General features: G+C 41.9%; 1 protein-coding gene across 3 annotated transcripts in view; it reads left to right on the top strand.

Annotated features, from left to right (window-relative positions):
* The window catches only part of LOC127972626 (cell adhesion molecule 1-like), a 184,359-nt gene that overhangs the window by 142,454 nt on the left and 17,053 nt on the right, over positions 1 to 24,852 (top strand). For 2 of the 3 annotated variants that reach the window (XM_052576273.1, XM_052576272.1), the window contains one exon: positions 17,317 to 17,370. The exons of the other annotated variant lie outside the window; for it this stretch is intronic. In XM_052576273.1, coding sequence (XP_052432233.1) covers positions 17,317 to 17,370 — 54 coding nt within the window. The remainder of the gene's footprint in view (positions 1 to 17,316; positions 17,371 to 24,852) is intronic. 3 annotated transcript variants of the gene reach the window in all.

Genomic DNA, 24,852 nt, shown 5'->3' with positions numbered 1-24,852 from the left:
TACAACAGGATAAAATACATATAAGGTCAGAAAACATTGTAATTTTCTCAGAATATACATTTAATATTAGAGTCAATTGCCAATGATTTCGAAACAATGCGTTCCATGCAAGTTCGGAGCAAACCCCTCCCTTCCATAAGCCTTGAGCAAATTAGTAAGTGCTACCATTGACAAAGCACCTTTGCATAAAACAATAATATACTGCTCTAATCCGTTCTTATAATGACATAAAATACAAAAAAACGTATGCAAGTGAATAGTGCACACAGCTAAAGTTTAGCTGCTAAACTGTGAACACTTAAAATAATAATGGTGGATACATAAGCCGTGCTAAGATGACTAACGGATGAAACAATAGTTTGTAAGCCAAAACATGTTTACTGTAATGTTTGAAGAACGTTGAACAAAAGATCTTAACTTTTAATCAGAACGCAGAACAGCTGCATCACAGGCACACCAGCCTAAACTAACTCGCTCGTCTCTCCCGCATTAACCCTTTAACTACCAATGCAGCAAAATAAACAGCGATTTCAAATGTCATGATTTCACATGATTACAAAGTCTTTGTGCTACACTACAGACTTTATTATTGAATGAAGTAAAGGAGATTCAGAATCAACTCTCTCTTTTGAAAGACCATATCTTTATTTGTCATGCACTTTTTTTGCTTAACAAATTTGTAGTCTGTTTTCCTTTAAGGATACCTATGTTATAATCTGCAAAAGAGATATTTTTCAAAAACCCATATGACCTGCTCTTTAAGCATTCTTAACTTTGTCAGACATGTTCTATTTAAGTGAATTATTAATGCAACAGGTCTGGCAGTAATCATATCTGTGTGTGGCTAGTGAAATTTAACTCGATTCGAATCACAGTTCTTTCATGATTTAACAGTATATACATTATAATTTTTTTTTCCAGGATCCTTTAATGAAAAGAAAGTTTAAAAGAACAGCAATTAGTTGAAATATAAATGTTTTGTAGCATTATTCATTTCTTTAATGCCATTTTTGATCAATTTAATGCATCCTTGCTCAAAGTCATAATTTCTTTTAAAATCCTGACCCAAAACCTTTGCAGAGTCATCTATATAAAATGAACAAAATGAAACAGTACAGTTATCTTAAAGAGTTATTTCGACCTGCTCTGACCTTTTAAAAATGAGTTTCATGGGTGTAACCTAATGCAGCAGGTTCATTTCACATTTAATGCTATTTTTCACACGAATAAAATAGCACTTTTTAGGTTACACAATAAATAAATTTTTACAGTGTATATATGCCTTGTTCCCTTTCAGTCGGTCACTCTCGACGCCACGTCGGATGACCGACGAATATGGGATATCGCTTCGATAGACCAATCTACTTCGAGTGTAAACTAAACGAGCCAATGCACATTGGCATGCAATTATTGCATCCAGCTGCCGCTGATCACTGCGTGAGTATAAGAGGGCAGCAGGTGCAATGCATACCAGCTTTTCGCTTCGGAGCCGAGCGTTAGTATCGCTCTGCTCAACTGTGTCTGCTGTGAACTACGAGTTCAGCACGCTCTCGGAAGCTTCGTGTGTTGGCGAGACGGCGCTTCAGCGGCGGTCGTTCCTGTGTCGAGTGGATCTGCACACTTCAGGTTGCACTACCCCTGTCGTGTTGCAAGCGGCCATCCCCCCTGTGCGCCTCAGCACTGAAAGAGCATTTCCTAAAAGAGCAAATTCTCTCTAAAAGAGCTTCACGGGTGCGTCTTTGTAAAGACGACGGATCGTCCTTATAAGGATGCCGTTTCACCCGTGCGTTTCTGGGTGCGGTCGTTACCTGGCACCGGGTGATGGTCACGATCGCTGCCTCACGTGTCTGGGCGTCGAGCACGCTGAGGTGGCTTTCGTGGATGAGTCATGTTCTCACTGCGGGAATATGACCATCTCGGAGCTGCAAACCAGGCTCCGCTACCTTCAGGGGGGCGGAGTCCCGTTGCCGCGGCCGCGATCTGGGGCTCGTTCTGGCGGCCGACAGACGAGAACCACTTCCGGCAGTAGCGCGAGTGGTTTGAGGATCACAGTGGTGGCAAACCCCGCAGGGAACCAACCCTCTGGGGACCATCACTCCTCTAGCACCTCCGATCCAGTGGAGCAACCCACGGAACGCGCTGGGCCCTCTTCAAGGAGCGTACCAGCGGTATCCAGTGGGACTCCCCCCGACCAGATGTCGATCTCAGCATCGGAGGGAGAGCTGTCGGATCACGGTTCGGTTGCGCTACCGTCCTCTGGGATGGTGACAAAGCCTGATTCGGATCCCGAAGTGGCAGCTATGCTTTCCCGGGCCGCCGAGAGGGTAGGGCTCGAGTGGAATCCCCCACCGCGTCCCGAGCCCTCACGGCTGGATGATTGGTTTCTCGGGGTGGTGCGCGCTGGTTCTCAGCGCCCCACCCCAGTGCCTTTCTTTCCGGAAGTGCATGACGAGCTCACCAAGTCGTGGATGGCACCTTTTACTGCCAGAAACCAGCCGGTGGGCTCCTCCTCCCTCACCACCCTTGAGGGCGGTGCAGCGAAGGGGTATTCAGGAATCCCGTCGGTGGAGTGGGCGGTAGCGATGCAATTGTGTCCTAAGTCCGCCGCCTCCTGGCGTGGAGACCCGGTGCTCCCTTCCCGGGCCTGTAGGCACTCGTCTGGTCTGACCGGCAGTGCCTATGTGGCTTGCGGGGAAGCTGCTTCCGCCTTACATGCTATGGCGTTACTGCAGGTGCACAAGGCTAAGGCACTGAAAGACCTGCACGAGGGTGGTCACGATCCAGCGCTTCTGGAAGAGCTCCGAACCGCCACTGACCTTGCCTTCGAGCGACGAAGGTCACCGCGAGTTCGCTGGGTCGTGCGATGTCCACATTAGTGGTCCAGGAGCGCCATCTGTGGCTGGGTCTGGCAGACATGAGGGACACCGACAAGGTCCGGTTTCTCAATGCCCCTGTGTCCCAGACCGGCCTCTTCGGCGACGCAATCGAGATTTTGGCCCAGCAATTCTCGGCTGCCCAGAAGCAGACTGAGGCGATCCGACACATCCTGCCCCGGCGGGCAGCTGCTGCTATCTCCACCCACCCGCTGGCTGCAGTGCCCCAGCCTGCTCGTCGCCGAGGGCAGCCCCCTGCATCCGCCCCTGCTCACGCGTCGCATCTGCAGCAGCCTCCAAGTGGTGCCGTTGAGCTGGGCACAGGCAGGCTGCCCCTCCCGTCCTGGCCCCCGTCAAACCTGACGGTAAGCAGAAGAGCAAGAGGCCCTGGGACGGGTGACCCAGAGAGAGGTAGCTGCTTTCTGGGGGATGGTGTAGGCACCTCTCCCTCCCCTGGAGGAGGGCCAGGCGGAGAATTTGGAAATCTCGACAGGAGAGTAGTTTCCTCCCTCTCTGGGTCCCAGGAGGGCACGGAGAGTTGCGGACGGCCAAGCACCGGACCTCACTCATCCTCCTCCTTCGCCAGATGGCAGCTGCGGGCGGTTCGAGAGCGTCAACAAAGGCCCTACTCACGCACCCTCTGCCAACCCGTGGAACCAGGTGAGCCCTGCACCCCACACTCGCACCACACTCCGGCCTGCTCACAAGCCGCCCGAGTTGGGCCCCTGTGTTCCACCTCGCTGCCCCACTGCGGGTACGGCTGTGATTCTGCTGGTCCCGCTTGTACGGTTCTTAGGCGCCTGGTCAGCGCTACCCAGCCCGTCTCGCTGGCTTCTGCGAACCATCAGCCTCGGCTATGCGATTCAGATCGCCCGGCTTCCCCCCAAGCTCTGCGGTGTCCGCTTCACTACAGTGGAAGCGTACGATGCCCCTGTCTTGCGGAAAGAGATCGCAGTCCTACTGGCGAAGGCCGCGATAGAGCCGGTCCCTCCAGCCGATATGAGGAAGGGGCTTTACAGCCCGTACCTCATTGTACCCAAGAAAAGCGGTGGGTTACGACCGGTCTTGGATCTGCGAGTTTTGAATCGGGCCCTCTATCGGCTACAGTTCAAAATGTTGACACAGAAACGCATTTTCAGGTGCGTCCGTCCCCAAGATTGGTTTGCAGCGATCGACCTGAAGGACGTGTACTTTCATGTGTCCATACTTCCGCGCCACAGACCTTTTCTGCGGCTTGCGTTCGAAGGACTAGCATATCAGTACAAGGTCCTGCCCTTCCGGCTGTCCCAGTCTCCCTGTGTCTTCACGGAAGTCACGGAGGCAGCTCTCGTTCCTCTCAGAGAGCAGAGTGTTCGCATTCTCAATTGGCTGATACTAGCACAGTCTCGAGATCAGTTGTGCGAGCACAGGGATGTGGTGCTCCGGCACCTGAGCCTGTTGGGCCTTCAGGTCAGCTGGGAAAAGAGCAAACTCTCACCATTGCAGAGGATCTCTTTTCTCGGTATGGAGTTGGATTCGGTCGAACAGACAGCACGCCTCACAGAGGAACGTGCGCGGTCGGTGCTAGCCTGCTTGAATACGTCCAAGAGCAGGACGGCGGTCCCACTGAAACTCTTTCAGAGGCTCCTGGGGCATATGGTGGCCACAGCGGCACTTACACCGCTCGGCCTATCACATATGAGACCGCTCCGGCACTGGCTTTATGGCCGAGTCCCGAGGTGGGCGTGGAAGCGCGGCACTCACCGGGTCCAAGTTACACCGGCCTGTCGCCAAACCCTCACTCCGTGGTCAGATCTGGCATTCCTATGGGCAGGGGTGCCCCTTGAGCAGATCTCCAGGCATGCTGTGGTTTACACGCATGTCTCCACCACCGCCGGGGGGGCCATGTACAACGGGCATGCAGTCTCAGGGGTTTGGACGGGCCCGCAGCTGCAGTGGCACATCAATTGCCTAGAGTTGTTAGCAACGCACCTTGCCTTGAACCGTCTCAAAGGTCTCTTACGAGGCAAGCCTGTGCTGGTCCGATTGGACAACACTGCGACTGTTGCGTACATCAACCACCAAGGTGGTCTGCGCTCTCGTCGCATCTTGCAACTCGCCCGCCACCTCCTCCTTTGGAGTCAGAAGGTTCTGAGGTCACTTCGTGCTGTTCACATTCCAGGCCTGCTCAGTCGTACAGCCGACGAGCTGTCTTGAGCAATGCTCCCGGGAGAATGGCGACTCCATCCCCTGACGGTCCAGCTGATTTGTAGGCGGTTCAGAGCCGCTCAGGTAGACCTGTTTGCTGCTCCAGAGACCTCTCAATGCCAGGCTTTCTACTCCCTGACCGAGGGAACTCTCGACAAGGACGCACTGGCACACAGCTGGCCGCGGGACCTACGCAAGTATGCGTTTCCCCCAGTGAGCCTTCTCGCACAGACGTTGTGCAAAGTCCAGGAGGACGAGGAGCAAGTCTTACTAGTAGCGCCATATTGGCCTACTCGGACCTGGTTCCCCGAACTAGTGCTCCTCCCGACAGCCCCTCCTTGGCTGGTTCCTCTGAGGAGGGATTTACTGACTCAGAGACGGGGCACCATTTGGCACCCGCGTCCAGACCTTTGGAAACTCCATGTTTGGTCCCTGGACGGGACGCGGAGGTTCTAGGTGACCTACCCCAAGAGGTAGTTAACACCATCACTTCGGCAAGAGCACCGTCTACGAGACACGCCTATGCCTTGAAGTGGAACCTGTTCGTTGAGTGGTGTTCTTCTCGCCGAGAAGACCCCCGAAGATGCCCGATTGCGGCCGTGCTATCCTTTTTGCAGCAAGGGTTGGAGCGAAGGCTGTCTCCCTCCACCCTCAAAGTCCAGGTTGCCGCTATTGCTGCGTACCATGACCCTGTGAATGGGAAGTCTTTGGGTAAGCATGACCTCATCATCAGGTTCCTTAGAGGGGCCAGGAGGTTAAATCCATCCCGGCCCCCCTGTATACCCTCTTGGGACCTGTCTCTAGTGCTTAAATCACTACAGCAGGGCCCATTCGAGCCTTTGCATTCAGTTGAGCTAAAGTTTCTTTCATTGAAAACTGTGCTCCTGCTTGCACTGGCCTCCATCAAGAGGGTAGGGGACCTGCATGCATTTTCGGTCAACGATTCGTGCCTAGAGTTCGGGCCGGCTGACTCCCAGGTAATCCTGAGGCCCCGGCCTGGCTACGTGCCCAAGGTTCCCACTACACCCTTCAAAGACCAAGTGGTGAACCTGCAAGCGCTGCCCCTGGAGGAGGCAGACCCAGCCCTGGCTTTGCTTTGTCCTGTTCGAGCATTAAGGTGCTACGTGGACCGGACGCAAAGCTTCAGGACCTCAGACCAGCTCTTTGTCTGTTACGGAGGCCGGCAGAAGGGGAATGCCGTCTCTAAGCAGAGGATGGCCCACTGGATTGTGGATGCCATAACCCTGGCTTATCAGGCTCAGGATGTGCCCTGCCCGTTCAGGCTTCGAGCTCACTCAACTAGAAGTGTTGCATCCTCCTGGGCGCTGGCTCGTGGCGCCTCGCTGACAGATATTTGTAGAGCTGCGGGCTGGGCGACCCCTAACACGTTCGCTAGGTTCTATAACCTTCGTGTAGAGCCGGTATCCTCCTGTGTTCTCACCTCAAACGGGTAGTGGCACTGAGAGGCCCCGGTTAGTGTCGGCTTGCTAAAACTGCTCCAGAGTGTCCGAACTGTAGACCCTGTTGAGTTCCTCCATCACCCTAGGCAGCTGGACGCGGCGGAACGTCCGGCGCCAGGCCTTCATGATGAATCCGTGAGAACCATGGAAGGCTGGGCTCCATATTGAGACCTAAGCGGTACTCGTATGTGTATAGTCCACGGTATAGCCTTAGAGCCCGTGTTTCCCCGGCAGACTTCTGCCTTCCCAAGAGGGTTTTAATCACCTCAAATTTCTCCGTATACTCCTAAACGGATGCTATATGTGTATTTGCCTCCGAGACCTCCTTCGGGAAGGATGGGGCTTCCGCAGCGTCCCGGCTCCAAGCGGACCGGGTACGTTTTCCCAGTGTTATCCAATCTCACCCAGTGAGGTAGTGCTTTGACAATGGTGAGTGGAGCTACTTGTTCTGAGCCCCGGCTTACACCTAATAGGGGCGCAGGCGGCTCGCACAGGGCACTGGAAGGGGCAGCACCCATGGCGCTTTGATAGGGATCCCATATTCGTCGGTCATCCGACGTGGCGTCGAGAGTGACCGACTGAAAGGGAACGTCTCGGTTACGTATGGTAACCCTCGTTCCCTGAAGGAGGGAACGGAGACGCCACGTCCCGTCGCCATGGTTGCTGTACCGCCGCTGAGCTGCCGGGTTCCCGGCTCGGCTCCTCAGCGAAAAACTGGTATGCATTGCACCTGCTGCCCTCTTATACTCACGCAGTGATCAGCGGCAGCTGGATGCAATAATTGCATGCCAATGTGCATTGGCTCGTTTAGTTTACACTCGAAGTAGATTGGTCTATCGAAGCGATATCCCATATTCGTCGGTCATCCGACGTGGCGTCTCCGTTCCCTCCTTCAGGGAACGAGGGTTACCATACGTAACCGAGACGATTTGTAATGATGCCAATTTTGTTTGTTGCACTAATGCACCATAATGATTATTCTTAAATTTGTCTATTTTCTCCTGTTCCATTTTATATCCCTTTGTTCCTTCCTTTAGTCCCAATTCAGACAACGGGAAATCTAGGGCTGCAAATCTATTTTAAAAGCTTTGTGATATACAACTAATGTCAAATTTAGTTCAAGAAAAGGACGGAAGTAATATCTTCTCTTTGGTAAATATGATGTAACTGTGCTGCTGCAGGGGATGTCTATGCCATGACTTTATAAGTGTTTTTCAGGGTGAAGAGATACAGGGTTAAAATCCAACTTGATCCCGGTTCTAGTGGTGGTGGGTGGCTCAGTCCAGAAACATCTGCACCGTGAATTGGAAGACCAAAGCTTAAGTCCTTCTAAAGCCACTTTTGCTAGCTATTGTGGCCTTGAGCAAGATATTTAATCTTCTTTAACTGCAAAGGGCACCCTATGACTGCCCTTCATCTCTGTTTGTGATCACAGATATACAGTAAAAAAAAAAGGTGCATAGTAGGTGCAGTTAACATTTTTAACATTGAAATCAACTTAAAGAAATGTTTGCCTGCACATTCCCAACTTAATGAACCTGAAAGGACTTAATATTCCTCTACAGAGACCTAGCAATACCTTCTGCCAGTCCTAAAACACTATAGATCACTTGAAGTCAATTTTCCCAGTTCTTTAAACTAGGTCACTTACATCTTCTCTGATAAGCATTTAACTGGAAAAGGACGAGGAGTAGGTTTTTTTTTTTTCTGTCTAGCTATAGCAAAGTACTTTCTCTAGTAAATTTTCAGTTCACTTCATGGCCCTTTTCCTTCTGAAAGATACAGGCTAGTTGTAATGGTTTTCCAGGTAGGTGATTTTGCCCGCAGGATTGTTCAACTGACAGTAAAACCTGCTGATCAGGTACTTCTTTAATGCAATTCGTGTACGTTTATCTGCGTTCATATCATTTATCATCATAATGAAGTTGTCTTAAATTATCTGGAGATTTGGCAGTCGGGAATACTGTATGTGACACTGAAGGAAACAGCACATCATTTTAAATGCTCAAGGTCTACAGCCTTGACATTAAATGCATGCTCCATTCTTTTGTATCATTCTGTATATGTTTGCCTCATTATCCTTATTTTTCCCCTGAGTCACATTTCATCTTTTGATGTAAATGTAGTTTACATGTTGCAAATCCTTCAGTGGCTCATTAACTCTTTATTAACAGAAAACAATATACAAAGCGAAAGTATTTATAAAGCTGTAGAGATTTGAATGTCTTAATAAGAGCTTTTAATTACATCTGAGGCTTCTTATGTTGACATAACGCATGCTAAAATTTAACAAAAATAGCTAAATACACATTTGTGCTCACAGGAGAATTGATTTCCTCCACTAATCATGGCATCCGGATTAATTAGTGTGTATCTATTAACACCCTGTCTGCATTTTTTAAGTATAGCATTCGCAGTGGAATATTGCTTGCAGGTGTAGTTCAGGCAGTGCATTTAATTCGTTGGTGGAGCTAATCAATCTAGTCCAGCTAATTGCATGTTTGCTTTTTAGTCTGTCTCTAGTTTTAAATGGTGCTGTTCAGCTGTTTTGAATTTCCAGTCACTGGATTAGTATTAGAAATTCTGTGTGATTTTAAACTAGAAGTATATTTTCATAGATAAACATTCTTATCAATTTCATAAAGTTATATGATTTAAGAGTTAGGGCTATGACTGATCATATTATATTATATTAAATTAGTATCATTTTCAAGCATAAAATTGCCGGTTACTTTGTCCATTTTTGATCAAATTTACTTGCGTGTCTCTGAGCAACATATAGCATTGGCGTTCCCGAATGAATCAGAATTTTGAACCAATCAGTTGAGTGAATGATTCAATGACTTATTAAAGAATTTATTCCAGATAGAATTTGTTGTCCCTAAGTAAATCAATCTTTTTGAACAAATTGGTTCGAAAGATTCAATGACTTGATAAATGTAACTTGTCGCCATCTAAAAAGTTATTATTATAGACCTCCTTCGTGTGAATCACATTGTCCAATTATAAATGTATGTGAAATATTTTAATAGTATTGTAACAAAATATCATAATACTAATATCATTTAATATTTTCATATTAGTATATAATAGTACTGTAATAATATATCACAATGCATTTGTATTATAACATTGTTTTTGCATCATTAGTAATTCATTATTCATTTATTCCATCAATTTTCCTTTTCTAATTTACGACTGTTTATTACTTACATATTCATGTTCACAGCAACTGATTACTTTGAAGTTCTGCTATGGTATTTTATTTTTGCATTTGCCCTGAAAGACTCTAATGTGTGTGTTTAAACCTCTAAACCTGCACCCTATGTGTTTCCTCCTACATCTAGGTTGGCAGTGCTATTATTTACCACTCTTTTTAACCAACGTCTCTCCCAGTGGGAATTGTGTGTGTTTCAATTACAGTGACTTGATGTTCTGTGCGAAGGCCTGTTGGGAGAGAATAAGTATCGACACAGACCATGTCCAGCATTAACCTCCATATTCAGGCTCCTATGGGAGATGTTCTCTCAGCCAAACCCATGCAACATTCGCTCTTGTTAAAACGCTAATGTAGACTCGGTGTCACAGCGTGCCACATACAATCTTATCTGTTTTTTCTTGACTGCCCCAGATGCTGAATGACTACAGATACTCTGTAATGTTTGATAATAGGCCAAAGTTTCTGTCAAGACCACTAATATGCAGTATAAAAGCTGTGTACTGTATATTTGCCAGTATTAGACAGCCTTTTAACTGCTTTAAACACAGCTGTGACAGCATAATACATTTGACATTGAGAATAGGATGGATACACCACATAAAGGGAGACACTGCATATGTTTAGGGCTTTTCATACATTAGATAATTTATCATGCACTCAAAGGTTTTTCGTTTTATGAGAGCTCCTCGTCGTTTCATTATAGTAATATTTGCTACCTCATGATTTTTACTTTATTCCTACACAGGTGATCAGTTTATCCTTTACCAGATTATTGAAAGTCAGTGGGGTCCAGTGTTGTTGGAGAAAAACATTTCTTCTGTTTTAACAGTAAACAAATGTTCAAATTACACTCACCGGCCACTTTATTAGGTGTACTTGTGCTGCTTTCCCGTCCTGTCGGAATTAACGTAAATACAAGTTTCCTAATTGGAAATTAGACATGAACGCCTCTCAAGTTGTATTTACTACTGGGAAATGTTCAAATAATTTTGATACCAGAGTTTCCAAGTTAGGCAGGTCATAATCTTTATATTTTATAAGTAGTGAAATAAGTATGTATTTAACCGAAGTTCCGGAATGGAAAAGTTCTAAAAACCAAGCATCAGAATGGGGAAGAAAGGTGATTTAAGTGACTTTGAATGTGGCGCGGTTGTTGGTGCCAGACGGGCTGGACTGAGTATTTCTGAAACTGCTGATCTACTGGGATTTTTGTGTAAAACAGTTTCTACAGTTTACAGAGAATGGTCCAAAAAGAGAAGATATCCAGTAAGCAGCAGTTCTGTGGGTGAAAATACTTTTTTGATGCCAGAAGTCAGAGGAGAATGGCTGATTCAATCTGATAGAAAGACAACAGTAACTCAAATAACCACTTGTTAGAACCAAGGTATGTGGAAGAGCATATCCTGAACGCACAACAAACTGAACCTTGAATCAGATGACCACACCTGGTGCCACTCTTGTCATAAAAGAACAGGAAACTGAGGCTAAAATTGGCACAGGCTCACCAAAATCGAGCAACAGAAGATTGTGAAAGAATGGATCCATCCTTCCTTTTATCAGCGGTTTATGCCACAACTTACCAAAGTACTGTTACTGACCATATCCATCCCTTTGTCTTATGATGGCTACTTCCAACAGGATAATTTATGTTACAAATCTCAAATCATCTTGATCATCTATCTATATTTCTGTTTGTGTTAAAAAACAAAATTAAAAAAAAATAAAACGTGAAGAAAAAAAAACTTAATAAAATGGTCTCAAATCCCACTAGATTGTGCTATAATAAGCAAATTTCAGTTTTCGCACATAACTCTACCAAACAAAAATATATAATAAAAAGGTCAAATGTATCGGTTTCCATCATGAATTTTACATAGAGTGCCCTCCATAAGTATTGGAACAGTAAAGACAAAATTCAGAATATACAGATAATGCAGAAATCTGTAAGTACTATTAAAAGATGAATTTGAGACAAAATTACAGAATGTCACATTTTATTATTGGGTGATTCAACACAAAGATGTTTTACCAGCTTAAAAGATCAGCACTTTAAAGTTTCATCTCCCTGTCTGATGTGAGCATAAGTATTGGAACATTTGCCTCACTGGTCAAGTGTTCAGCTGTGTCCTGTTGCATTAATTTTTTCAGATATTTTAAGCAGGGAATGTGTCTTATAAGTTATATCCATTGCTTCTGCACTCTAAGTCTTGCATTTGATGATGACACACACAAACCAGGATGAAGATGAGGAAGCCGACTCTGAAAGAAAAGCAAGCAATTTGGATGCTGAAAGAAAATAGGAAGTCAGTTAGAACTATAGAAAAAACAAAGGGCATGGAGAAATCAAGAGTTTGGAAACTACCGGCTACATCAGCAACCAACGACGAACTAAAAGGGCTGAGAAAACAACAGTAGCTGATGACAGACAAATCATAAAAGCTGTGAAAATGAACCCTAAAATACATGTCTGTAAAATCGCCAACAACCTCCAGAAAGCTAGGGTGATGCTCTGTCAATCTACAGTCTGCAGGAGAATTTAACACAGAATTACAGAAGCTACACAGCAAGATGCAAACCTCTGATCGGCAAGATTCTTCACAAATGTGAGCCAGTAGAGTTTTGGAATTGAAAAAGATTAACCTTTATCTAAGTGATTGGAAAGCAAAAGTGTGGAGAAAAAAGGGAAATGCAAATAATCCTAAGTAGTGGTCTACCGATATATCACCAAGGCCGATATATCGGCTGATATTTGCCATTTTTCAAATATCGGCCTGGTAAGTTTTTCTGCTTGGCTGATGTGTTCGAAGTGGGACTTTTATTTTTACATTGCAGAGAGCGGCAGTGCCTGAGCGCACACAGGACTTAGACTCTCTTTCTTCTTCGTCATCATTAACAATTCTGTCTAATACGAATAGAAGTCTGTCTAATAATCAGATTAAACAAAGGAATAAACTAAGGGATTAATGTATAAAGAAATTATTATAATGATTTCTTTTATATTAGGCCTATTAGTAATAGAAAGGCAAACATTATAATACTTTCTCGTTTGCCATCAGCATTAAGCAAATATGCATTTATATAATTTAAACAAATCTTTGAATGACTAATTAATATTTAATTTTACTAATCTTGCAAACTCAGTCGAATCCAGCTGTGAAATTTTTATCCAGCATGATCACGTGTTTTCTATGTCATGGTCTGTACTTGTGAATTGAATGCTTTAAACTATAAACTTATGATTTCAAATTATGCTGCACTTTATGCATTTGTCATATTCATGTCATTTTCACTGTGTGCTGTATGTAAGATGAGGGTTATTCTGGCTTTATTTGAAAAATATGATTCCCAATGCACACAAACTTCCCAGAATACTAAGTGCCCTGTTGGTTACAGTGTTTACTTTTTTATATTATAATTTTATTAAATATAATATATAAAAAATATGTATATTGGCTTTATTTCAGCTATGGCCCCCCGCTTTCCCAAAAAAATACCCAAAAAATACATATCAGTCGACCACTTATCCTAAGCATACAACCTCATCTGTAAAGCTTGGTGGAGGTGGTGTACGATTGAACATTAATTTCACCAGCTGAAGAGGAGACTGAAGACAGAAACTCCCCCCTTATGAAACAAAAATATAATGCAATATATTGGAAAATATCATGTAATATATTAGGCATATATTCTTATATATATTTTTTTTTTTCCAATATATTGCAATATATTGAAAGCGGCAATCATTTGTATATTTTGCAATATATTATATAATATATGTATCATCAAAATATTATTAAATGTATTCAAATATATAAAATATTAGAAAATAAAAAGGGAAAATAATATATTACAATATATCACAATATATTTTAAGAAATATATTGGTAAATATATTTTCCTTTCGCAAGGGCCCAAAACAAGCAACAGTTGGAATTGGCTGCATTACAGACTGGGGAAAAGCATTTCAAAGCGTAAGACCAATAGTCTGGTGATGTATGTGGGTTGCAAACTCACTGCTCCTATTGCATGCAAGGGATCTGCACGATCTACATCTGCCTTAAATTCAACTGTTCCAATACTTATACTCACATCAAATAGTGGGATGAACGCTTAAAGTGCTGTCTTTTTTATTTGGTAAAGCATGTATGTGTCTAAAGACCTAATAATAAAATGTGACATTCTGTAGTTTTGTTGCATATTAATCTTTTAATCATATTTGCCCATGTCTTGACTCCACAGCATATAAAGCAGTTTTGTCTTTACTGTCCCAATACTTATGGAAGACACTGTATGTTTTAAAATCAGAGTGTATTCAATCAGTGAAACATTACTGTCATCATAAGAATCACAGTCATTGAGGTGCTCTCACCTGCAAACAGGTCTCCTGGTGTGATTTTTCAACATAAATAACAGAAAATAAAGGCAAGTCAGCCTAACTCATGCCGGCTCAACTCAGATCTGGACCATTACCCAGAGATTCAACACATTCAGCATTGCTGTGAGACAGTGGAACAGAGCCAATGGGTTTTATGAGGACACATCTCGCAAGTGTTGTCAGGACAATCCTGCTCACGATAAGTACTCGTATCGTCCATTTTCTCACCGCGTGATTGGAATTTCATATTTCCATCCTTCACATACAAATGGAAATATTGCACGTCCAAACAGATTCACATCTCGCCGCTCATAACATCGAGCCAGGAGTCACCCAGCCTGCAAATTGCCCGTGGAAAATTCTTGTTTGCTTGACTATTATGCATGCCACATCCTATTCAGACCTTTGTGTTGGCCGTATCCCCTGCATGCACAATTTCAGCCACGGGACTATGACATTTCCAAAACCCGTCTGCAATCGGTCATGGAGCACGAAATCCCTGAAATATTTTCATCAGGCGATGCATCTCCCAGCATCTGCATTCAGAGACATTATCCTGTCCTTGATGTTTTATCATTAGTTGGGAAGTGTTTGGGCTCCTACTGAGATCTTTTGATGGAGCACAGACAATAAAGTGATGGAGACAGCCAGCCAATTTTGCCTGCTGCGACTGTTCCCCAGCAAGGCGTCTGAGTATCTGTGCTAAAAAGTGGAATGATAGTCACATCGCACAGCCACAGTACAATAGCTCGGCCGCATTTGCCAGCGCCCCATTATTCCGCTGATTGTGCGATGGCTGTATCCAATATGACTGTGTTTATTAATAAATGACTCTCATAATGTAATTTTCTCTTTCTCCTGTTTCCATACTCGCCGCATGATAGCAAAGCTGCCTGAAAGATTTGAAATAAGTCGAGTGGACCTTTTTGGTTTTCTTCTCTGCATGTAAATCTCATTTAGTTTTCGGATGCAAACTTTAGGACTGACCATCCGAGCGATGAAATCAGATCCGTTTGTCTTGGCCTTGTAAGTCAATATTTGTTACATCTACATCAGTTGCTGTAGTAATGATGTCAGCAAGGTGCCGTCAAACTTTCTCATACAAAATCTGAGTGCAGCTGTCAGAGAGGACGGCAAACTAGGAAATTTTGCCTCTGCTCACGTCCATCACTGCATCTCATCGCAGAGCTGAAATCACAAGGCACATTCATGCAAATACTGCCGATTTATTCGCTCATTCATTATACAGTGCATTCGGACACAGCTGCAGATTGTATTGCACACTTTTGTGTGATGTTACATACATTTTGTGCCAGAAAACGCAGATCAGATGCATTCCAAAAAAGTCTGATTTTAATCTGATTGGATCGGGTTTGGATCACTTTGTAAACATCGGATTTCATGTGGTGTTTTTCTCGCTGTTCAGTCTGCAAACAAAACAACTAAACGGATTTGAGTCAGATATGCCAAAACATCGGATTTTTGCTGCCTGTCTGAACAAAGCCCTTGGCACAGTGTGTTTTGTTTAATCACGTGGCTTGTGTCGGCCAGTGTCATGCCCATTGAATTGCAGGCTTTATACTATTGCTTGGAAGTCTGATTCTATATAACTTAAGCTGTCGTTTTCTATTATGGCATGTAGTAAGCCCATTATATCAATTCACGTCCTTTTCTTTACATGTTTCTTACATTACATTTGATCAAATATCTATAGCTGGCCAATTTGCCTTCAGCTGTTTCAATAACACTGTTTTGCAAGAAAATGCTTCACAGTCAGACATGCAATTTTATGTAAAATCAAAATAACAGGCCATTTTTTCGTTTAAATCAAGGATATTTATGAGCTATTGTCTGAATTAAGCCTCCTTTACATGTGGACATTCTTTAGAGCATTTGCACCTTGTATTATAGTGTATCTCAATTGTGATTTAATAAAAGTCAGCCTGCAATTACCCACATAAAATGGAAAACATAACTTATATATTACATCAGAGGTTGCGCAAACTGAGCATGTTCTATGTTTTACCAAATATCAAAGACATGAACAGAAAGGCTAGAAAGTCACTTTATAGAGCGGAAACAGTTTGGTTTTAGGAAGAGTTTTGGATAGTTAAAAAAATTTTAATAATAATAATAATAATAATTACATTTAATTACAAATTAATTCAGCCTTTTATTACTCAAAAAAATGAATACTTTTATTTAGCAAGGATGCATTAGATTAATTAAAAGTCACAGTAAAAGAGACTTTTACATTTCAATTTCAAATATATCCTGAATTAAAAAAAAAAGATAAAAGAAAAAAAATTAACATTGATAATAATAAAATGTTTATTGAGAACTAAAATCAGCAAATTATAATAATTTCTAAAGGATCATGTGACACTGAAGACTGGAGTAATGATGCTGAACATTCATCTTTGCCATGGCAGGAATAAATTACATTACAAAAAAAAAATGCTGATTTAGTGGGCACAAGACAAGGTAAAAATTTAACACAACAGTGCTTAATAGATTGGAAGTTTATTCCCTCATTAAAGACATTAAGTACACATTCATGTACATTTCCCTTTTTACCAATTTTTGAATACATTTTTTTTTTCAAATCAGACTTTGTAATGTTTTGATTAATCTGAGAGCTGGTTTGTTTGGTTGACGTCTTTAAACTCTTTGATGAAAAAAAAAAAATGAATGAATGGAACAAAAATTTCCGAAACCAAGTTAGCTTAATAAATGGGCAGGTACTGTTGCGCTCTATTGCATTTCCCTGCTTTAGAAACATTCCCACAGTAAAAGGATGCTAATAAGGCTTAGAAGTGAGGAAAATGGGAGACAATAAAGTTTTAAATTGCCCCTGTGAGGATCTGGAGAGATAAACAGGATATCGTTCATTAAATTGGATGACCAGATCATAAGACCTGATAACAGCATGTTGGAAAATGTACAAATTCCATCAATGTATATCATTCCATCAAAATGACAGATATTGATCTTTTATTATGCAGTTACGTCTTTTTTTGCCCAGTGAATGTAGTCAGGTTTATGATATGATGACAAAAATGTTCCCAGGTGTAAAGGGGGCTTTGGTAAAGAGATGTTCCTCTTTCTTTCAAATATCTCTATCATACTAACATGATGGCTTTTGTGACTTCTCTCCTTCATATAATACCTCTTATGTGTGTTTTCATTTTTTCCATCTAGATGTTCTCACCACAACCCCCCCACCCACCACTACCACCATCAACGCTTTCCAAGGTACAGTATCCCATCTGAGTGGCAGGGTTCTCACTCCATCTCACCTTTTTTTACATTTTTCCTGTGTCCTGCTGTGCTTGTGCATCTAAGTGTATGTGCGTGTGAGAGAGTGTAAGTATGCGGCTGATGCATGTTACTGTCCGTGCGCTAAAAAAGACAGCGGGAAGAGGGTAAAGTGCAGGGGCTCGTGCAGAGACAGGCGGGCCGCCCTAATAAGATCTCGACGCAGATAGTGGACTCGGTGGCCTTGCGGCGTCTTGCCGTCATTGTCACTTGTCAGGTTGTGCTTGTCAAATCCTTTTCTGTCACTCGCTTGATCTTTCACCATAGAGATTCATTTTGGAGCGAACATCTTATCAGGATCTCGGCATGTCTGTGCGTCAGATTACAAATATCCTCGGCCTTCGATAAGAATGACATCAACACATCCTTGAAATGCTCTGATGAAACACACTGTGATTTTTATTTTTAAGTTGTAAATAAAAACAAAGATTACAGTGCCCTGCATCATAATTGCTGAATGAAATCCAATGCTAATTATGGGGTGCTGATTCCAAATAATAATGTCTCATTTGCTCTAACACATCACACTTTCTCACAAAGTATGATGCATTTTGTAGCAGTTTTCTCTCTACAATAATTTATAAGTTGAACAAATCTTGTATTATCATTTAATAAGCAAAACAATTGCCACAAACACGATTCTTATCATTTTCTGAGCCAGCCTACTAATATTTTTTGCAACTTTCAACTTTTGTACAGTATAAATGATTCTGAAGATGTTATCCTGATTTCAAGGTCAGAATTGTGGCCCGTAATAGAATAGAATTTTGTTAAGTTCTTTGACCGTAAATGGAGTATTTGAACATTCAAATATTGTAAGTTAAATGTCAATGTTTAATTCTGAATTAATTGCAATTTCTTTGTATGTATTTGTGAAATTTACTAGCAATTCCTCTAAAATGTTTACACCAAATTTTCATCAGTGTATCAACCATGATTTATCGTGTTTTTTTTTTCATAAATGTGGTTATTTATCGTTATCAATTTTCTAGTGGCTGTTTTATTCTAATCCTAATGAGGTATTCTTGAGCTCTTAAAAACACTCTACCAATCCATGTTTATTAACATGCAAAGGAAAGCTCAGGACTAGGAATTCCCAGCAAATAAATCAATGGCAGGTAATTGGTGCTATATAGAAATGTAATACATTTTTGATGAGCTAGCAAAGAGTGAGAAAGGATAGGCTTGCACTCTACTATCAAAAAAAATCAATTAAGCCATAATGTCTTGCCGAAACGCTCAGTAGCTTTAGGGGGTGACATTTAGAGATGATTGCCATTTATAACTCAAAATAAATGGCTTAATGGAAGCGATGATAGTGGCACCTTTATCAGATGCTGCACTTTCTCCTCTTTGGCAAAATCATCATGCACAGCGAGTAGGAGCGTGATAGTGTCAGCTTTTCAGAGGAATCATCTATGCTCAGGACTTTTCTCTGATCATCAGGCTGAACTAAGTCATGTCTGGTTTTCGCTCGGAAGAGCCGTTCTCTTGTGTTCCTTCTCGGGCCTAACTTCTCCGCATGCAGAGTAAGCATGTAAGAAGTTTATTGGTGTAACCGTCTTAACCTCGGATTACCGTTCGAGCAGAACTTGCTTTCAAGCAGACACAGCGGGTAATCCACTCACGGTGAGAACAGGAGAACTCGGGGGACCTGCTAGACATCTGAAACAGTCACAGTGTTTTATCTGATATGCAGTCTGGTCTTTAGGACCCGTGGACAGCTATGGTTGGAGAAACGTGACCCTGGGTCCTGCACATGTAGTCTGTGGGTGTGACGGGTCGGCTCAAGGGGACTGAAGCTGCTGTGGATCAGCGATTAATATTGATGGGAGAATGAGTGCAAAGCTGGTTTCTGTGACAGGGAAAAATAAGTGTGCAATGCAAGTGAATATATTGTCTGAATGCGTCTGGGTCAGCCTCACAGCATTATGGTATTACATACGGTTGATTGTATACTGATTTTCCATTATAAAACCAGCACATTATTTTAGTTTTGTATTTACTTTTTATTTTTTGCAAAGTAGAAGTAGAAAAATGGAAATATGAATGTGAATCTAATGCATTCTATATGTATCTTGCCCAAAATGGGTAAAACATTGGTAATAATAAAATGCTTCAGTGAGAGTGCAGTTATATTTGGTCTTTACTAAACTTCCCAAAATAACAGAGCTGTCTCCATCAGAGGTGCTACTGCACCCACACTTGTTCTTGACATCCCATTCTTGTGGGAGGGTCTCTCTAGATTTGCGCTACACCACTGACTTGGCCTGCGAGTTTAGTCTATGAGTGTGAGAGGTCGGTCAGCATTATTTGATTTCGAGGGGATTGAATCTGCCATGGATCAGAGATTAATATTGATAGGTGCAAGTGTGTGCCAAGCTGGTTTCCGTGAAAGGGCAAAAAGTGTACCATCCAACTGGATATATGGACGCCCTGCAGGGTATTGATGAAATATAAAACAATGAAGGCAGCTGAGCTCTAGATCAGGTGCGCCGCAGGGCGGGTCCATATTTTATAAGATGGTGTCAAGCTAGATGTGAATGCGCATACTCATCAGCATCTGTAGATGTTTTTCCGGTATCACCACCTCAAACTTCTCTGTCCTAGAAATCTCTTCCATGAATCTCCCAAACAATCCAATTAAGAGCAGAACGTAGAGACAGACAGCCGGACCCATCCGATTGTTGACTCAGTCACTTTAAGAAGCTTTGTTTTGGCGGCGAGACAACGCAGACATTTAAAGGTTACCAGATTCGCTTTAAAACCCTTTGAACAGACAAAAGATGATGTGTCCTTGCTCCATATGTAGACATCAGCAATGTTTTCCTATATAATGAGTTCCTCCTCAGAAATTTTTCAAGGCTTATCCAATATGTCTTGGTTGAGCTCACTGTGCCTGCAGGTAAAGCAGAGGGTGCTGGGCTCATGGATCTGTCTGCTGAGCGTCATTTATGCAGCTCTGCGTGGGAATGATGGAGTTGCTGCCGGCCAAACAACACACTGAAGACTTTGTGTATCATTAGTCTTAAAACAAGCTCTCCAGCTTCGGCTGTGATTTAATTTGTCACCGCGAATGTACTGCATTGCTTCCCACCTTACGATGTTCTTTCACAACATAATGCCAGGGAGGGCTAATTTTAGACCATTCTTACTGTTTGTTGACTTGAGGCACATAGCATCTTGTTTCCTTGCATTGTTGTCAGCTGCATTTATAATATGTAAGCTTTTGGCTCTTTAGCTGACTTAAGCCCGATGCACACTTTGCAGTTTTGGAGACAAACTGTGGGATCCGTAAAACGATGGCAGAATAGGCAGTCTTTGATCGTGACTCCCTCACCGAGGCGGTTCTCTCGATTCTGTTAATCTGATTATTTACAATTCATTTTGATTCTTTTGTGCATATGTCTATAATGATTTATAGTTAATCTTGCTTACATAGGGGGAAAAAAAATTCTCTCAGCGTGTATTTTTTTTTTTTTTTTTCATTGAACTTTTAACATTAACAACAGGGCCCAAACAATGCATTACAATTGCTGTTTTAACAAATCGTGTTAATTTCGAAACCTACAACGGTGTACCAGCTGAAATCCCATGCTGAAAGTTTGAGCAAAACATGCTAACTGTTCTGTCTTTGGCTGCACAGAACACTATTTAGAGTCCCATCCTCGGAGGAAACAAGGGAGCAGTGGATTTTCTGGTTTATTTACCATTTAATGCTGCTGCCACACAGATTTACAATAAATGTGATTTATTTCCCAGCTGTTTACCTTCACAGACATAACCGACTGGTTTTGTAGTTCATGTAAACTTGTGTGTGAATGAGAACTTAGTTTATTACTCACATGCTGTGACAGCCACCTTCTGTCCGTGTGCTTCAGATGTGTGCACTCACAAAACATATGTTTTTTTTTTTGGATTTCAGTGCGATAAAGATTATAATTAGAACCAAAAACAAATGTTTTTTTTTTTTTTTTTTTTTTTTTTAAGCAGGTAGGAGCTGTAATGGCACAGCTCTATTCTGGAAAAGGGGGTGGGGAGCAGCAGCTCATTTGCATATAAAGAGACAGGCAAGAAAACAGCATGTTTCTGCTTCCACTCAAAATTGGTATTTTCAAAATGATATAATAAATGATCTATGGGGTATTTTGAGCTGAAACTTCACAGACACATTCTAGGGTCACCTGAGACTTATATATCGCATATTGTAAAAAGGGGCATAATACTTCTCCTTTAAAATATCCCTCAGAGTAATTCAAACATAGTTCATGGGTCATCTTGAAAGATTAGTTAAATCATTTATTTGACAACACTTGCGCCATATGTTCTGATTCAAAAGAGTTGGGTTAAAAGAGTCATTTGCTCATTACTTATACACTGTAAAAGCCTTAATGAACTAATTATACTGTAATGAATGAATTTCTGACCATGTAATGAACATTGATGCTAGCTTCTCTGTATGATATACAATGTAATAATCTGCTTATATATCGTTCCCTTTCCAATTAAATTGTAGTATTACACATACCTTGAGTTTGCTTTGAAATAAAAAATAAGCATCCCACAAATACACTCTTTCATCAAGCCATGACAGACTTCAACATTAGCACACTGGCTTGTTAGAGAAGCGTCAGAATGTGACACAGCTGCTGATAATGTAAAACGCCCAGTCAACCCTGTCAATTGCGACCAAAGCCCTAAGACTCACATAAAAGAGGGCTGATGTCACACGGTCTGGTTTGGCTCCAACCCAAAATCTCTCCGGGTTCATATCGTACAGTCTGACAAGCAACAAACACAAAGGACAGGAAAAAAGTCACACAGTGTGCACTTGGCTTTAGACAAGGACAAGTCTATTAAATAATTTTTATTTTTTTATTTATTTAGACCAAAGAAATGCACAGCGGTGGCTCATTATCAGCCGTCACTCATTGTAACAACATGGTGTCACACAGTAAGCTTCCCAGTACCCACATAGAGTAAATCACTGTGAATTCCCTCCAGATGCAGTTGTACTAATCAGATGTGAAAACACTGTACCAGATGTTGCCTTTGGTCTCCCCATATGAGCTCATCAAAGATTTCCTCTGTTGATTTTTGGACAACAAAGAACAGCATCAAACGCAAATCTATCTATCTATCTATCTATCTATCTATCTATCTATCTATCTATCTATCTATCTATCTATCTATCTATCTATCTATCTATCTATCTATCTATCTATCTATCTATTTAGCATTTTACTGATATTCTGTATCATTCTGTTTTTCTATGTACATATCTATCATTTTTTTGTTCTATCCATCTAATCAAAATAGTAATATTCGTTTTTGATGATTGTAACAAGTATAAAATATATTCAAACACATAATTCTCCTCTACGTTTTTTATTTCTAGTGGCATATCCTTTTTCAGTCACATTATGGAAGGAGGTTGTGAAGTGAGTTTTAAGTTAGCGGAATATCTCGTTCTATAATGTGCATGTATTTCATATATAGTGCATCATGCAGTATGCTAAATTCCATTTCAAACATGCCTGTGTGTCTGTGTTTATACTGACATTGAGTGACGTCCTTTGCGCTGGACATCCATGCAGCGGAGCAGACCACTAAACTCACCCCCCCCCCCCCCCCCCCAGGCCCCTACAATAAATACACTGCTGTTTGTGAAGTTCCATCGTGTTGTTTCAGTGCATCTACTGCTTTGTCCAGTCTGTTTTTGTTGTTTGTCCTGTTTATTTTCATCTCATCTCTTTTTGCACGCTGCCTCTTCCCTCCTCAGCCCTCCTCATGAGCCCAGACAGCCCAGCGTGCTCAGAGCCGCTACCCCTCCCGCATACATCTGAACCAGCTCTGCGCTCCTGCTGCTTCTGCTCTTTCATGTCTGCTCTCATAGCCCACAATAATATCACAGTCTACCTTCATGCCACAGTCATACATGTGCGAGAATGTCACTTTGCTTAGACATGCTGAGATGAAAGCTCAGTGAATTAATTCAATACAGGAAACTTGTTCTTTCAGTGGGAGAAATAATGGGCGAATGAACTGCCATCAGGTGCTGATGAGAAGATGTGACACGCGATCGTGCCGCAGTGCGTTCACAGGAAAAAAAGGGCCCCCTCGGGTGCACGTGCACGATCGTGTTTAGAAATACTTCAAGTTTGTTGTGTACGGGGAAGATAAGTGATTATCACATGTCTTGTAATTTCCCTCCATGCATAATGGCGAGCTGTAGGAGGCCACATTTCGAATCACAGGCTTCAGTGAGTTTTAGGCCTTTCATTATCATCTGAATATATACATGAGTGAAAAATAAAAAGTCTGTGGTAGTGAAAATTCTGAATTTAAGAAATGTCATCCTTTGGTTTCATAAATGAAACTTAAAATGAATTGCTACAGGCTCTTGAATTGGAAAGACAGGAAGATAAATTTAATTAAAATTCCAGAAAATCAACACAACAGAGGAATTTAGTTATTTTGGATGTTGTTGTTACAGTTTTTCTCAGTCACTTTGGTGCATTTCTCAAATCAGAAATTAAATTCTCAAAACTACTTGTACAACCTCCACATCATCTAGTCATTTATTCTTTTGAGCAAGTTGTGATTGCTTTTGTACATTCTTGCAATTGATTATGCACATTTTCTACAGTTTCCTACATTATCAGTTGCTAATGTCATGTCTCTCAAAATGTATTACACAGTTTTCTGTGCAATAGTCTTACCGCTCAAAGCATCTAGTCTTTAGTTCAAATTAAATCATTATAATGCAAGATGGTTAGTTGCCATAAACTGCCAAGCACACTTTTTATGTTTATTTTTACAAATTATTATTAGATTTTTTGTCAATTTGGCATGAATTGTGCAAGTGAATCTTTGCTAATGAAGAGAATGTAGATGGTATACCAATGATAAACCATTTCTCTGAAACAGCTCAAAGGTTCATCTCATGAATCTTCAGTTGGAAAGCTTATACTGTATAGATAGAGGACAGCACAAGAGTTACAAATTCTGAAAATTGACTTATTTTCATCTTTGTGCCCATATTTATTTTTTCCATTTCAATATCACAATGACATTGTAAAGGTTTTTTATTATTATTAGTTTTTGGGTCAGACCACTAGTAAGTGTAACTGGGTATTATATCCAGTCTCTTTCAATCAATATCCCACATACCGTAATGTAAATGTAATGTAAATTTGTACTCTTGCAATGGATATATGGAATACAAAAGCATATGTCATACTGTTCAATACAGTAACTGTCATCAAAAATGTTGCCATAGTTTAAATCAGAGCACACTGTTATATTGACAGCATGACTAAGCAATTTGACTGTCTTATCCGTAAACTATGACACAAGGACTTGTCATTCCGATGGCATTGACAAGCGACTGAGAAAAACTGTAATATATGACAAAAC

The sequence above is a fragment of the Carassius gibelio genome, chromosome B15, assembly GCF_023724105.1.
Source record: "Carassius gibelio isolate Cgi1373 ecotype wild population from Czech Republic chromosome B15, carGib1.2-hapl.c, whole genome shotgun sequence".
In the NCBI taxonomy this organism is placed as follows: Eukaryota; Metazoa; Chordata; class Actinopteri; order Cypriniformes; family Cyprinidae; genus Carassius; species Carassius gibelio.
The sequence above is the reverse complement of the archived record's forward strand: the minus strand, read 5'-3'. Positions and strand labels throughout refer to the sequence as shown.